This window comes from Rhynchophorus ferrugineus, unplaced genomic scaffold (genome assembly GCF_030347505.1).
Source record: "Rhynchophorus ferrugineus isolate W39M unplaced genomic scaffold, kcgeb_rfMv2 rfM1, whole genome shotgun sequence".
Taxonomy (NCBI): domain Eukaryota; kingdom Metazoa; phylum Arthropoda; class Insecta; order Coleoptera; family Curculionidae; genus Rhynchophorus; species Rhynchophorus ferrugineus.
Window position 1 is genome coordinate 8200782 of NW_027472580.1, and position 15791 is coordinate 8216572.

At 32.9% G+C, this 15791-nt stretch overlaps 1 protein-coding gene across 1 annotated transcript in view; it reads left to right on the forward strand.

The window, feature by feature from the left end:
• Window positions 1-3105: 3105 nt before the first annotated feature.
• The window catches only part of Cdk5alpha (Cdk5 activator-like protein), a 44857-nt gene continuing 32171 nt past the window's right edge, over window positions 3106-15791 (forward strand). Inside the window, exon 1 of the mRNA XM_076415465.1 lies at window positions 3106-3985. Coding sequence (XP_076271580.1) covers window positions 3227-3985 — 759 coding nt within the window. The 5' untranslated portion in view covers window positions 3106-3226. The remainder of the gene's footprint in view (window positions 3986-15791) is intronic.

Here is a 15791-nt window from a genome sequence, read left to right on the forward strand (position 1 = left end):
TTTTTTATAACATCTTTATTAGATACACTTAGTACAATCTTAATTATTATTATTACTACAATTAATTTATTACTACTTTTCCTATGTGCTTGGATTAATTAGCAAGCAAGACGAGTGCAAGAAAATACATCAGTATGTATTCCTCAATTATAAAATTACAATTATTTATTAATTATTAACTTATAGCTATAGTTTACACTAATAATACACACTAAATGTTCACACAAGTTCGTATGGTTTTGTTCGTTTCAATCTCCTGACATCCTGCGCGCTGTCCAGCAGTTGTATTGCTTCTACGTTAGAATGATTAATAGTCTTCTTTCGTGTTTCAAGGCGAAATCCTACACAACTTCGCAAATCCATTTGATTTCCAGATGTTCGTGCAGTTCTTCATTGGTTACATAGCGATAGGCATTGGTAATCAATCGAAGAATCTTGTTTTGACAGCGCTGTATGACTAACTGATTTGAATTTTTAGTGCAACCCCATATTTGCAACCCATAGGTCCAAATTGGCTTTATAATTGTATTATAGATCAACCTCTTTGATTTTAGATCAAGTTGAGAGTATCTTCCGACTAACCAGTATAGTTGTTTTATTTTGGTTCTAATGTGTTTTGCTTTTTGTGTAACGTGATGCTTCTAATTTAATCTACCGTTAAGATGGATTCCAAGGTATTTTGCTGATTCTGCTTGAGGAATCGGGCATCCATTGAGTGATATTATTAAGTTTTTATTATTTCGCCTTAATGCAAAATTAACGTGGACAGATTTGGGGCTATTAAGTTGAATTTTCCAATCTTTTGTCCATTTGTAGATTTTGTTGATTGCCACTTGCACTTTTTCTATTGCCCTAGGCAGAGATATATCTTTTGCCATAATAACTGTGTCATCAGCAAAGGTTCCAATAAGTGTTTCTTTTGTTGTTGGAATGTCAGCAGTGTAGAGCAGATACAGGAGAGGTCCTAAGACGCTACCTTGTGGAACTCCAGTTGAGATATTTTTAAAGTCGAGAACGCCATTTCGTGCGATACTCTAAATTTTCTTCCGAATAAATATGACTCCAGCAATTAATAATAGTCCGATCAAAAGCTTGTGAGACATCCAGGAATATTGCAGGGCAGTATTTCTTTTCTTCAAACGCTCTTTCAATAGCCGCAGTTACTCTATGCACTTGATCGATAGTTGAATGGTGATTTCGAAAACCAAACTGGAAATCTGGTATTGTTACCAAATATTTAACACCTTTGTATATCAGCTTCTCAAATAGCTTTGATATTGCAGGTAGTAGCGAAATAGGCCTGTAAGATACGACCTGATCTGCAGGTTTGTCAGGTTTTTTGAGCATAATTATTTGTGCAACTTTAAAGCATTCCGGGACATGCTTCAGCCTTAAACAGGCATTAAATATATATGTCAACATGACGATTGCTTTTCGTGGCAGTTCTTTCAATAATCCAGGTGAAGTTGGTTGTCAATAAATGCAACAAATGTTCACCGAGTACTCAATTTCTAAAAATGAAGATGACAGCAAAGCGTTGAAAGACTGATCTCCAAGTCTCTTGCCAAGAAGAATGTTTTTTATTATTTAATTATTACATTGTCACTAGTGGTTTTCAACTAACCTACAATTTGTCTTTATGATAACTTAAATCTAGGTATATAACAAGGAGGACTCATAGGCTCTATATCAGTCTCTAGTGAAATAATGTTTATACATGTCACTGTTGTATTTTTTTATTATATGCACCTTATTATACAACACCACACAATATCTGATGGTTTGAGTCTGTGTCGTGTTCTGGAGATATCCAAAAGCTGCAATACTTCAATATTCTCATGATAATGAAGTCTTTCCTCATGCCCCCTTGCAATTCTCTTGATTTCTTGACTGACTGGGGACATTTGAAGGTCTCGATGTAGGTAGGACTGACTACGTAGTATTTGAGTACGCTCACAATACCTCTCAGGATTTTGTTCTGAAAAATGGGTATTTTATTTATGTTACTCTTTGCAGATCATCCCCATAATTAAACTCCGTATGTCCATATAGGTTTCAGTATTTGCTTATATAATAGCAATTCATTATGCATTGATAATTGTGATTTTCTTCCAATTAGCCAGTGCATCTTCCTATATTTCAATTCGTTCTTTTCCAGTGTAGTTTCAAGGTCCCAGTACACTTCCTTGTGGTGCACCTGCTTTAGCTTCTTTTATTGTGGAGTATGTTTCTTCTTATTTGACTCTAAACATTCTGTAGGCTTTTTGAATAAAATCTGTTAATCTGCGGACCTGGTCAATTGTTGAATGCTTGTTAATAAACCCAAACTGGTAAGTTGGTATTAGGTTTTTCGTCTCTATGATCGGTTTCATTGTTTTCAACAGGAGTTTTTTAAAAACCTTAGATATTACTGGCAGCAGTGATATAGGTCTCTAGGCTTTTATTTCGTTTGACGTGACTTGTTTTGGAATCATTATAATTTCCGCCATCTTCCAAGTGACTGGGACATGTTTTAATCTAAATGCTGTATTGATCAAGTTAGTGAGTTTTATAATTCCCTTTCTCGGTAGTTTTTGCAGTAATTCTCCTGTTATTAAATCGTAACTTGGTGATTTCCTGGGATTAATATCAGTTTTAATAACTTTGGTTAGCTCTGTCGGCGTGCCTAAATCAATCACCGAATTTTCAGCTTCTGTATCCGGCAAGTTATATTCAATATTAGTTTCGTTTGGTTTGAAAGTTTTTTCTAGATATTCAGCAAATGCTCCTACTTTTTGGTGGCGAAAAAAGAAATGAGATTTAATTAATTACTACAACAAAACACCCGTGGTTTAAAAAGAACCTGTTTAATGCGCCATCTACACGGCCCAACACCGTTTCGATGACGAACGGCGAAATTTTAAAAACCGACCCTTTCGATGCTTACATTAACAGACGCACATCCTTCTATTATATTTAAACCAATTCACCCCTGTAGGACGAGGGCCGATGCCGCCCTATTGATTTTCCGTGACATCACAGCGGTTTCCCGGCAACGCGGCGCAGGCCCAGTGCCGCCAGCGATCGACCCCGTCCCGAAAAGATTTCCCAGGGCTTGCGAGTTTTCCTCAGAGGGTGGATTTTCCCTTCGAGATGACGAGTTCGACTTGTGCGTGAGTGACGTGGTCCGTCGACAAAACAAGACGGCGTCGTTTTCCCGTAGACTAGTTACGATATCGCGTGCAGGATGGGTACCGTACTGAGCTTCTCCCCCAGAGACAGGGCTAGGCCGCTGTACACCTCGGGAAGTACCGGGGATTTTGCCCTCAACAATTTCTCCTACGAGCAGCTGAACAACGTGAAGAACAACAGGGACTGCGGTAGTAACAAGCCGAACCTCAGTCATTCGAACACACACACGCTGAACAACATAAATAACAATGATAACGCGCGGATAATATCGGAGAAGAACGCTTTGGAAAAGAACCTGAAGAAACACTCGTTGTTTATCAATGCCCTGTCGTGGAAACGATTCTCAACGACGAACAATAACAAGAAGAAGCAGGAGAACATTAAAAACAAAAACATCAGCGCGTTCAGACAACCGCTCGACAACATCAACCAGGCTGTGGATAAAAATAAGAACAACCAGCAACAACAACAACAACAGTCGAACAAGCAACCGTCGTATTATGGAACGTCGAAATCCACTTCGGCCCTAGCGTTGGACATTGTCCGCGTGAACAATGCGAATAACACGAATTACAATTTACACTGTGAAAAACTAACGAACAAACAGACTCTGCCCAGTCAGAGGGACTCGAATCAGGTCGTACCGGTGGCTGCTCCTAAACGAACTGTTATCCAGGCGTCTACCTCGGAACTGCTGAAATGTTTGGGTTTGTTCTTGCACTCGAGATGTTATAAACTCAAAGATTTTCAAGCTGGCGATGCTGTTATGTGGCTTAGGACGGTGGATAGAAGTTTACTCTTACAAGGATGGCAGGTATGTTTGTTTTCTTGGATACTATTTTTAAACACTTTTCATTATAGTCAACATTAAATTCAAAGTAAAACTTAATATTTTTTTTATCAAACTTAACAATAATATGATGCTAAATTTTCATTTTATTGCTTTAACTTCTTCAAAACATAATACTTATCCATAAATCAAATCCCAAGAAGAAACCATTTTGTATTTTCAACATGGCTACTTAAAATAAATGTATTGTAATATTGGTTTATTAATAATTATGATGACAATAACGTCACTTATTATAGTTCATTTGAAATGAAATTAATATGGAAAATAAATTAATATAAATTAACAATTGTTTTTGATAAGAAATCAATAACTAATATATCTAAAATGTGTATCTGAATTAATTAAGATAAAATAGAAGAATTATAAATAGATATTTTTAAATTATGATATTAAGGATTAGACTAATAATATTACATAATTAAAGACACAATAATATACACGACTGATAACTGAAACATAGGAGGTGACCTGTTTTAGCGCAAACAAGAAGACCTTTACACGTTACGATTATTTAATTATTATTATTTATATTATACGGATTAGATAAAAATATATTTATAATGTTAACCATTGAAAGAAGCAAATATTTGCTAACTGTCAATGATTAAAAACATTGAGTAATATCTGTTTTGATATTTTCTTCAGAACTAAGAATTAAATCATTTGTTTACAAACATAATGACATAAATAAATAATAACCACATGGGATTTTCTGAAGAGGTTTGGTTGTGTATTTTTCAACAAATTTGAATAAATTAATAACACGGATCGACACAAAATGTGACTTTGACTTTAAAGCATTAAATTCAAATTCTTTAGGCCGTAAGTAGACGAAAAAACAATATATGGCATGAAAAAGTTTGCTTTTTTATTTAGGAAACCGCTTGAACGATATTTTTCAAAATCTGTGGTGTTAATTTTCAATTAAAAATGAAACCATTTAAATGAACATTTTAATTGTTTTTATTAAGTATTACTATCAAAATAACTTACGAAAAAGTAGAAAATAATTTAAAAGTGCACGCTTTTACTTTTTCGTTTATATTCATAGGTAGTATGTCCTAATAATCACCAAATATAGTCTCCCATCATGTTTTTATTGTATTCATATATGTATAACATCATCAAGCAAATTCTACTGTTTTAAGCTAGAGCCTACAAGCTCTGCTTTACTTTTTGGCAAATTTAAATTCTTAATTAAATCATTAAAATCTTCTGTAGTAATAAGATGGTGTTTTGGTTGTTCTGGTGTAGGTAAATACTACTTATCGGAATTACTTTTATGAGAACGAAGAGATGAGCTACTCTTCCGCGATATTTTTTTCGGTGGCTCAGATACTGGTCGTGTCAGATCATGTGCGACTGGAGCAGAAGAGGATTCCTGATCAGGATATTCGATAGGTTTTACGTCTTTTACTCGGATTTACAATGTAAAAGTAGCAGTGATTTTTGGTTCTCGACAGATTCTTGGTGTTGCAAGTTTCTGGATACCTACCTAAAATATAGAAATATAATTTAATATGTCTGTTATATTTAATTCACCATTTAATTAAAATTTGCTGATTACCTTCTAAACATCTTTTACAATAATTACAAGCAACATGTAGAGACCATGTATTGCCTTGATTCTGAACAGGACAGTTAAAATATGCTTCGTAGGCTTCACAGAGAACCTGAACTGTATTTAATTAGTATTTTATGTCTCGAACTTTAATAAATTGCCCACATATATATAACATAATGCATCAACATGATATTTACACGTTCGGGACGATCTTTTAAGGTATTCTACATTTGTACAAAACACCTGATCGTTGTATATCACTCTAGTGCCATCTATCAGCGCTATTTTAACATTTAAACCCCGCTCTCATCGCGCGATATTTTTTAATGTATTACAAATAATTAAAATTTACAAAATATTCAAATATCAGTATTATTACTATAACTATTACAAAAGCAATTTTAATACCAAAAAGGCATTTTTTTTGTTTTTGTTCATAATTAAACAGAAAATCATAAAATAAACTTTATGACAAAGAACAAATATTTTATCGTAGAGTCATGTAATTAATAATGAGGTTAAGTTATAAAGAATTATATACAGTATGAGATGCAGAGTCTATCACAATGTTGTTAAATTTTATGCAGATTGAGTTTCTTTTTAGATTTCGTTTATTACATAATTTTAAGTGATTATAATCAATGAGTATCCATAAATAATGAAATGTATCAATCTTATCAGTAAAAGTACCATTTTGATGGTTTTTAATCAAATAATTGTCAATTGTAAGAATGCCAATCTGGTAAAGCCAATCAATTTTTAATTATATTAATAAAAATTAATGGTATTTAAATGTTGTATTGTAGTATTTGAGTCATCACTGATGGAACCTTGATGTATCTTGATATCGTCTTCTTATATTATTACCAATCTTAACTAATTTACATTTTATTTGCTGTGTTAATTCCGAAAATAATAAAAAAAGCCGTATCACCCATCCCTTTCTTATATAAAATATAAAATGGACTTTGAAATGTAGCCAACGTAATATTCTCCATTTGTGTAATATTCAGAAGTGTAGAGTAGATAAAGCATTGGTCACAGTACACTTCCTTGTGGTACACCTGCTTTAGCTTTAATTGTAGAGCAATCTTCTTCTTGTTTGACTTTAAACGTTCTATAGGCTTTTTTAATAACATCTTTTAATCTGTGGACCTGGTCAATTGTTGAATTCTTGTTAATAAACCCAAACCGGTATGTTGCTATGAATTTTTTTGCCTCTATGATCGGTTTTGTTCTTTTCAACAGGAGTTTTTCAAAAACCTTAGATATTACTGGCAGCAGTGATGTAGGTATATAGGCTTTTATTTCGTTTGACGTGACTTCCCCGGTTTTGGAATCATAGTAATTTCCTCCATTTTCCAAATGCCTGGCACATGTTTTAATCTAAATGCTGTATTGATCAAGTTGGTGAGTTTTATAATTCCCTTTCTTGGTAGTTTTTGTAGTAATTTTCCTGTTATTAAATCGTAGCCTGGTGATTTCCTATGGTTAATGTCAGTCAGACTTTTGGTTAGTTCTCTTGGCGTGACTAAATAAATCATCGAATTTTCAGCTTATATATCTGGCAAATTATTATGCTTCTGTTTATTGGTGGCAAAAAAGAAATGATATTTAATTAATTAATACAACAAAATCCCCGTAGTTTAGATTTAGAACGCGTTTAAGGCGCCGTCTACACGATCCAACACCGTTTCTATGATGAACAGCGAAATATGACAATATAAGATGCAGAGTCTATCACAATGTTGTTAAATTTTAAGCAGATTGAGTTTCTTTTTAGATTTCGTTTATTACATAATTTTAAGTGATTATAATCAATAAATATCCATAAATAATGAAATGTATCAATCTTATCAATAAAAGTGTCATTTTGATGGTTTTTAATCAAATAATTGTCAATTGTAAGAATGCCAATGTGACAATGCTAATCAATTTTTTATTATTTTAATAAAAATTAGTGGTATTTAAATGTTATTATGGTACTTGAGTCATCACAGATGGAACCTTGATGTATCTTGATATCGTCTTCTTATATTCTTAACAATCTTAACTAATTTATATTTTATTTGCTGTGTTAATTCCGAGAATAATCATAAGAAGCCATATCACCCATCCGTTTCTCATATTTTAACATTTTCATATAAAAATTTACTTTAAAATGTTATGTTATTTCTGCTTCGTTGAATATTGTTAGTTCAGTCGATATGAAGAAATCTTAAAAAATGTAATATAATTATTATTTTCGCAACTTATGATCACAAGCTCTAAGGAGAATTAAAATGAGAATTAAAAGTCCTTCGTCAATAATGAATTGGTCCACGTAACAACATTTTTAACAAATGGCAAGAAGAACATTTTATATAAAACTTTGTTAGTTCCCGAAAAGATTCTTCTACTGAATAAAACAATTAGTAAAAGTTTTACCTCAAGCTGTTGACTGTTTTAAGAATGCGTGTAGAACATTTACTTATTTATCAGAAACTAGATTGAAATAATGTTCGAGTTCATTTGTTTCTTGAATTATTGGTTGTCTGATAAGCCTCGAAATGTACTTGTATAACCATCTTAATTCTTGAAAACTTAGGCGATGTGAACGAAGAGCAAGAAAAACGTTTTTATCAAGATATAATAGAGATGGAAAAGAAATGATACAAGGGTTGATGGAATATCAAGATGATGGGTTTTAATGATGTGTTGTTGTACGGTTATGATGTAATGCTGATCAGTTCAGAGAGAATAATAAAATGCGTTTTAGGACCAAATGAATTATGAGAGATGAAAACAAAAATTACAGTGAGAAAGAGAAAAAAAAATTACAAACATTTTTTGTTGGTCGTATCGTGCAAGTGATTTTAGTTATATCCAAATATCGAAAAATAAAAGGCAACTATTATTATATTTTTTCGAGATTAGAAATTAATAAATATACTTTTTTATTAAAATAATGAAGAAAAAAGCTGAACCTGCTACATAAAATAATAACTTTTTAAAATCCTAACGACTTATTAATCGCATCATTCTTCTCACTGTCTCATCAATATCCCATTTGACCATCTTGACTCTAGATGACTATTTGATGGGAATGAAAAAAGATTCCATCAAAATTGGTTTATAGTTTGAAAGTAATATAACTTCCCTTGCTTTCATTTTATTAAATATATTTTTGTCGAAAAAATCTAATATTTATAGAACATATTGGATTTGGGAATGTAAAAAAATTGGTTGTTGGATTAATGAAAATATTTAATTAACTCAATAATTCTCAAACGTACTTTTTATATTTACACTTTGTTTGAGAGTTAGAAATTCAAATGATATTAAACTGACATAAATTAAATTTGGAGGTAAATAATAATGTTATAACTTCTGTTATTGGAAAACAATTCAGGTAATATATTATTTTGTACTACTATCTCTAAGCAACCACATTTAATCAGTTCTATTTTCAAAGAAAAAACAACCTATAATGCTGCTGGTATGTAACAAATAATATTGAACAATTTATTTTTGATCATGTAATTTTTGGGATATATTGACAAATTAGGCAGTTTTACATATCTAAAAAATGACATAGAAAAGCTGAAAACTCATTGTTGATTTATTGTCTATAACAATCACCAAAACTATTTTAACATAGGGTTTTTTATTGTATTAATTAAAATATGTTTTAATTTTATACAACAGTATATATATCTTTGTTAATGTTGTACACTAAACTCTATATCTATATCTTCATGAGAATATTTTTTTGCCATTGTTTAAGTTATTTGTCTAAGAAATCACTAAACTCTATATATAAGGTTCAATTCAATAATATTAGAATATAAAAATTGTAAATTGATTAATTTGATAGAATACGGCTTATATTATAATATTTTTGGCTTGGTTTGATGCAAGTGATTACTCCAAGAAATGACATGTTTAAGGGTATCACGAACAAAATTTAACGACTAAAATGGGTAATACTTTTAAATATTTTAGGTTAGATTTATACGAATTTTTCAGCGTTTATCGAGCTGAAAAAATTAGTTTTCTGCTTGTATAATGATCGCTTCCTTTGGTTCGTATTCGAATAGAGAAGGTCAATTGAAAAGTCCCCGGCTTGACACATAGATGACGCTACTAGAATTAAATACATATGTTTTTAGTTAGCCATAACCCTCAAAAGATGCATGTATAAATATTGCAGCTGTCGGATCATTAGTTTCTGAATTATAGTATTTTGAGTGAAGCAACTTCTGTTAATGTGAAAAAAGGATTGGTATGCTACGTTTAAACGTGGTGAAATAAGAACCGAAGACGGTGAACGCAATGGACGCCCAAAAGAGGTTGTTACCGAAGAAAACATTTAAAAAATCCACAAAATAATTTTGAGTGATCGTAAATTGAAACTGAATGAAATAGGAGATACTCTGAGAATATCAACTGAACGTGTACATTATATCATTAACGAATATTTGGGTATGAGGAAGCTCTGTGAAAAGTGGGTAAAGCGCGCAAGCTCACTTGACCAAAAACAACGACGAGTTGATGATTGGGAGCAGTGTTTGAATATGATCAAACGTAATAAACCCGAGTTTTTACGTCGATATGTGACAATGGATGAAACACGGCTCCATCATTTCACTCCGAAGTTCAATTGACTGTCATCCGAGTGGACTGCATACGATGAACCCGCTCCAAAGGGGGGAAAAGGCAACAGTCGGCTGACAAGGTTATGGCGCCTGTAATTTGGGATGCGCATAGAATAATTTTCATTGACTATTTTGAAAAAGGAAGGACCATCATCAATGACTATTACATAGCGTTATTCAACCGTTTGAAGGACGAAATCGCCGAAAAAGGGCCACATTTGAAGAAAAAGAAAGTGCTGCTTCACCAAGACAATGTGCACCGTGTCAAAAATCCATACATTGGGCTTCGAATTGCCATCCACCGTATTCTCCAGATTTGACCCCCAGCGACTATTTCCTGCTCTTAGATCTCAAAAGAATGCTCGCTGGGAAGAAATTTTCATCGAATGAAGTGGTGATCGACAAAATTACGGCCTATTTTGAGAGAAAGGACAAATCGTACTTCAAAAATGGTATCGAAATGTTGGAGGGTCGCTATAATCAGTATATCACCCTGGAAAGGAATTATGTTGAATAAATGAAATAATATTGTTAAAGAAATGTGTTTTACTATGTTTACCGATAGGCCGGAGACTTTTCAATTGAGCTGTTATGTTATTGATAGCAATCTCCCGTAATTGTTTCCTTTGATTTGAGCTTTCTGGTTTCTTAATCTAACTCTTTGTTTCTAAACTGATTCAATCGTTTTTCTAACTCAAATATTTGAGTATTATTTACAAATTATTATTACTTTAATTGTAGTAATGAGACATATTAAAAACATAACCTAATAACGGGCTTTTGACGTTAATATAGTTGCAGAAATAGAAATTTCACTATTAAAAAATTACTAAATCTATTGTACATCCGTTAAAATTAACTTACAGTCCTCATATTTAACATATTTTAATGCCTTTAATATTTTCAGATTATTTATATAAAAAAAAAACTTTTAATTATTTTCTTTTGTTACAATTATTAACTTGTGTTGCCAAACACCAAAACATATCAGACTAATATTTAATTATTACTTTTTTGTAGCACTACTATTTTCTAGGAAAAATCTAGGAAGTTCCATTTTAAATCGATACTAATTTTCAACGTTCCTTTCTATTAGAAATAATAACTTTGTCCTTCAGAGTTTAAGTTGATAGCGTTAAAAATCGATTTTGCATCGACACAAGCTTGAACTTGGTCTACGAGCGAAATAACGGCGATGTAATATATCGAGTTATACGTCGACGTCTGGACGTCTATTGTCGGAAACTTCGATGCAAATGGAATTTAGAAATTCAGACTTTCTCAAAATTATATTGACACGGGAATAATAATATTTTATCTTTGACTTGGTTAAAACAGTTTTCTGTCACAATTTAATTAATATACATATATTATCGAAGGGCCTAGACTACAGATAATTATATAACCACAAGAGTTTGTAGTACACGGATGTTTTATTAGATTTACATTGAATATTTTTTCACACCACCTGTTTTTACGGCTAGTTTTCATTAGAGAGCATAAATCTTCTTATGTTTAGTTATTATTTCTTTTGTTGTTGTGTTTCCGTCTTATGTTTCCATTTCAAATTATTTTGATATTACTGAAATTAATTATTATAACATAAAACACAGCTGAACATTTTATTTATATTTTTATATGCAAAACTTAATTTACGTTTTGCAAGCCGCTCTCACTTGTCCGATCCACTTGTTTGGATCTTTTCCAGTATGCGTGCCATAAAATAACATAATATTGCCCATAATAGTAACTGATGGTTTCTACAAATGCCTTAACAGTTGACTTTCAAACCAGAGTAAAAAAATGTTTATGTCTCGATGGTAGTCGTTCTGGAACTTAAGGGAAAACACTAACGCGACTTCAAAAATAAAACAATTCTTGTTTCTAGTATGAGAAAGAATAAATCTGCAATGAATTATTAAAAAATATGATGAGTGATAAAATCTAGTCAAATGTTATCCTAAATTTAACGTGTTTGTGTGAAGTACTTCGAAAGAGTGTCAGTGCATCCCAATGTACTCGCTAATCAGCTAAATATGCGACGTGATAGTGAAGTGCGTAGACTAAAACGTTTAACACCACCTGATCTGATTACTGGGCATATGTAGACTTTAGAATAAGCATTAGAATAAGACTAATTAATTAAGATAATATTTTATACAGAAGTTTGCTTAATGAAGTGATTTTCTACATGCCATGTATATATAATATAGACAGAAGAAAAACTTATTGCCAATAGGGCAGATTGTGGACTCACGAAGAGTAATAAAAAAAAACTTTTATCTTTTTTTATTAGCCTCTGGCCTTGAGTAACTCAATGTTCCATTTTGAAATATGCATGTTTCATCTAGATACACAAATTTAATGTGTGTTCGTGATTTTTCTTTATACATTTTAAAACAGTGTTTGAATTGATGCATATTCCTAAATTTTGAAACTCTGAAGTAATTTTATTAAACTATGTTTATATAAAAAACTACTCACTGTTTTCATGCATTTGTTTGAACAGAGCTAACATCTAAATGATCTCGATTCGTCAACTGCTTTGCATGTGAACGCTTTCTCTTTGGCGAATCCAACATTATATGAGGGTCATTATTTATATTTCGGGAATCGACAACACTGTTGTCATGTGAGTCCATCTGACGGTTCCATTATAATGTTTGATATTTTTGACAATATATGTACTCAGAACATTTTGCAATACTGACGCTATTTGTTTAATTTATATTTAGTTAAAAGTTTCGTCCCGGCGAAAAATGGAACTGAATCGTGAACAATTTCGTGCGATGATTTTTTACGATTTTCGACGTGGATTATCAGAACAAGAGTGCATCAATCAACTTAATTTGATTTTTGTCGATGAAGCTCCAGCAAAAACTACCGTGTATCGCTGGTTTAGTGAATTCAATCGTGGTCGTAGTTCGCTGTTCGACGAGTTTCGTGAAGGTTATCCAAAATCGGCTGTTGTGCCAGAAAACATCGATGCTATGTGCGAAATGATTAAGCAAGATCATCATGTCACCTATTGTGAGATCGAGGCATCCCTAAGCATTAGTTCCACCAGCATATATGCGATTTTACATGAACACCTAGCTGTGCGAAAGTTATGTTCGCGTTCTCACACAATTTGACAATCGCCCAAAAAAAGGCTCGTGCCGATTGGTGCAAAGAAATGTTTAAGAAATTCAATGGTGCGGTGTTTCGAAAGACCTTTATAAAATCGTGACAGGTGGCGAATCATGGATATATTCGTATGAGCCCGAAAGTAAGCAGCAGTCGACTGTATGGGTGTTCTAAGATGAACCAAACCCAACAAAAGTTGTTCGCGCACGAAACACTTCAAAGAAAATAGCGGCCTGTTTCTTCGAGAAAACTGGTCATATTGCAACAGTGCCTGTAGAGGATTGCAGAACAGTATATTCTGATTGGTACACAACCATTGTTTGCCAGAAGTCTTAGGTGAAATAAGAAAAGAAAACAAGAGACGCCGGATTGTTGTTCATCGTGACAATGTGAGCTCTCACACATCGGTACAAATGAGAGACTACTTGAGCAATCAAAACATCGAATTGATGGGTCATCCGCCCTACAGCCCTGATTTGGCATCCAATGACATCTTTTTGTTCCCATCCGTGAAGAATAAACTGCGTGGTCAACGATATTCATCGCCCGAAGAAGCTATTGAAGCCGTTCAAAAATCATGTTTTGAAGATACCTCATTCGGAATGGAATAAATGCTTTGAAAATTGGTTTAAGTGTATGCAAAAGTGTATCGATCATCATGGCGAGTACTTTGATAAACAATAAAAATGTATTCGCAAATTAACTATTTGTTTTTTTTTTATTCCCGAAATATAAATAGTGACCCTCGTATTATTAATGGTTTGACTGATTTTAGTCACAGTGCTCATATTAATATGTAGTGCAGCTGCAACATGCTAAACAATTAAACGCAAGCAACTTAATGTTGAATAGTCATTATAGAGCCTTTTATTAAGAACAATTTTCAGTTTGGATTTATTTAGTATTTTATGAAACAACTAATTCATACAAACATCCAGAGGTATTACCACTGAACATATTAATTAATGAAGGTTGATCTATCTCAATCACTCTATTGCTGTGGTGCACTATATTGCTAACAAAACCAATCGTCGAATGGGTATTCTCAAATAAAAAAACATGTTTAATTAATATATGACATTTTCAAAAATACTTGTGAATGTTTTTTATTTCCAACATATTTTTTTTTTAAATTAATTTCGTATTTAGTATACGTATAAGTTATGTATTTAATATTTTCTTTTACAAGATTGCAAAACAGGATTTTATCAATAATCTTATCACAAGGGCATTTTATTCGCTAAATTTGAAAATCTGGTTAACATAATGGAAGCCAAAGAGTGATCTTAGCTCGTATCAAAACTTATAGACCTTTCTGCAGATTAATTCTATCAGATTTATTTTAAGGGACAGTGATGTTGCTGAACTTCTTGAAAATTGTGACATATCCAAGAATGTCATAAAAACTTGTATTGTCAAGCAATGTCATGCAAGAGAATGACTACGAGTTTGTCACTCAGATTTTTTTCCAATAATACGTTGTTCAATTTATCCAAATGATGCCGGTAGACATCTGCAGTAACAGTTTCATTCAGTTTTAGTAACCGATAATAAGAGGTCAATTGAAAAGTCCCCGACCTACCATAGTAAAACTCTTTTTTGGCAAAATTATTTTTTTCAATATAATTCTCCACAAGCGAGCGTTACGCTGATTATAGCGACCCTCCAACTTTTCGATACATTTCAATACGTCACCATTTTTGTAATACGATTTGTCCTTTCATTTCTTCCCAGCGAGCATTCTTGTGAGATCTGAGAACTGGACATGATGGCTGGGGGCCAGATCTGGAGATTACGGTGGATAACAAAGTAATTAGAAGCCCAATTTATGGATTTTTGCCGTCGTTTTCACTGACTTGTGACAAGTCTTACTGAAGCAGCACCTTCTTTTTCTTCAAATGCGGCCGTTTTTCGGCGATTTCGTCCTTCTAACGGGCCAATAACGCTACGTAATAGTGGCTATTGATAGTCCTTCTTTTATCAAGGTAGTCAATGAAAATTATTCCACGTCCATCTCAAAATATAGACGCCATAACCTTGCCAACCGACTATTGCGTTTTATCGTATGCAGTCCACTCAGATGACTGTCAATTGGACTTCGGAGTGAAATGATGGAGCCATGTTTCATCCATTGTCACATATCGACGCAAAAACTCAAAAGGATTTATTACGCTTGATTATCGTCAAGCATGGCTCCGAATTATCAGTGTTTTTGGTCAAAAATGAGCTCGCGCGGCACCCACTTCTCACAGAGCTTTCTCATACCCAAATATTCGTGAATGATATGATGTACAGGTTCAGTTGATATCTTTAGAGTGTCTTCTATTTCATTCAATTTCAATTTACGGTCATTCAAAATCATTTTGTGGATTTTTTAAATGTTTTCGTCCGTAACAACCTCTTTTGGGCGTCCACGGCGTTCACCGTCTGCGATGCTCCT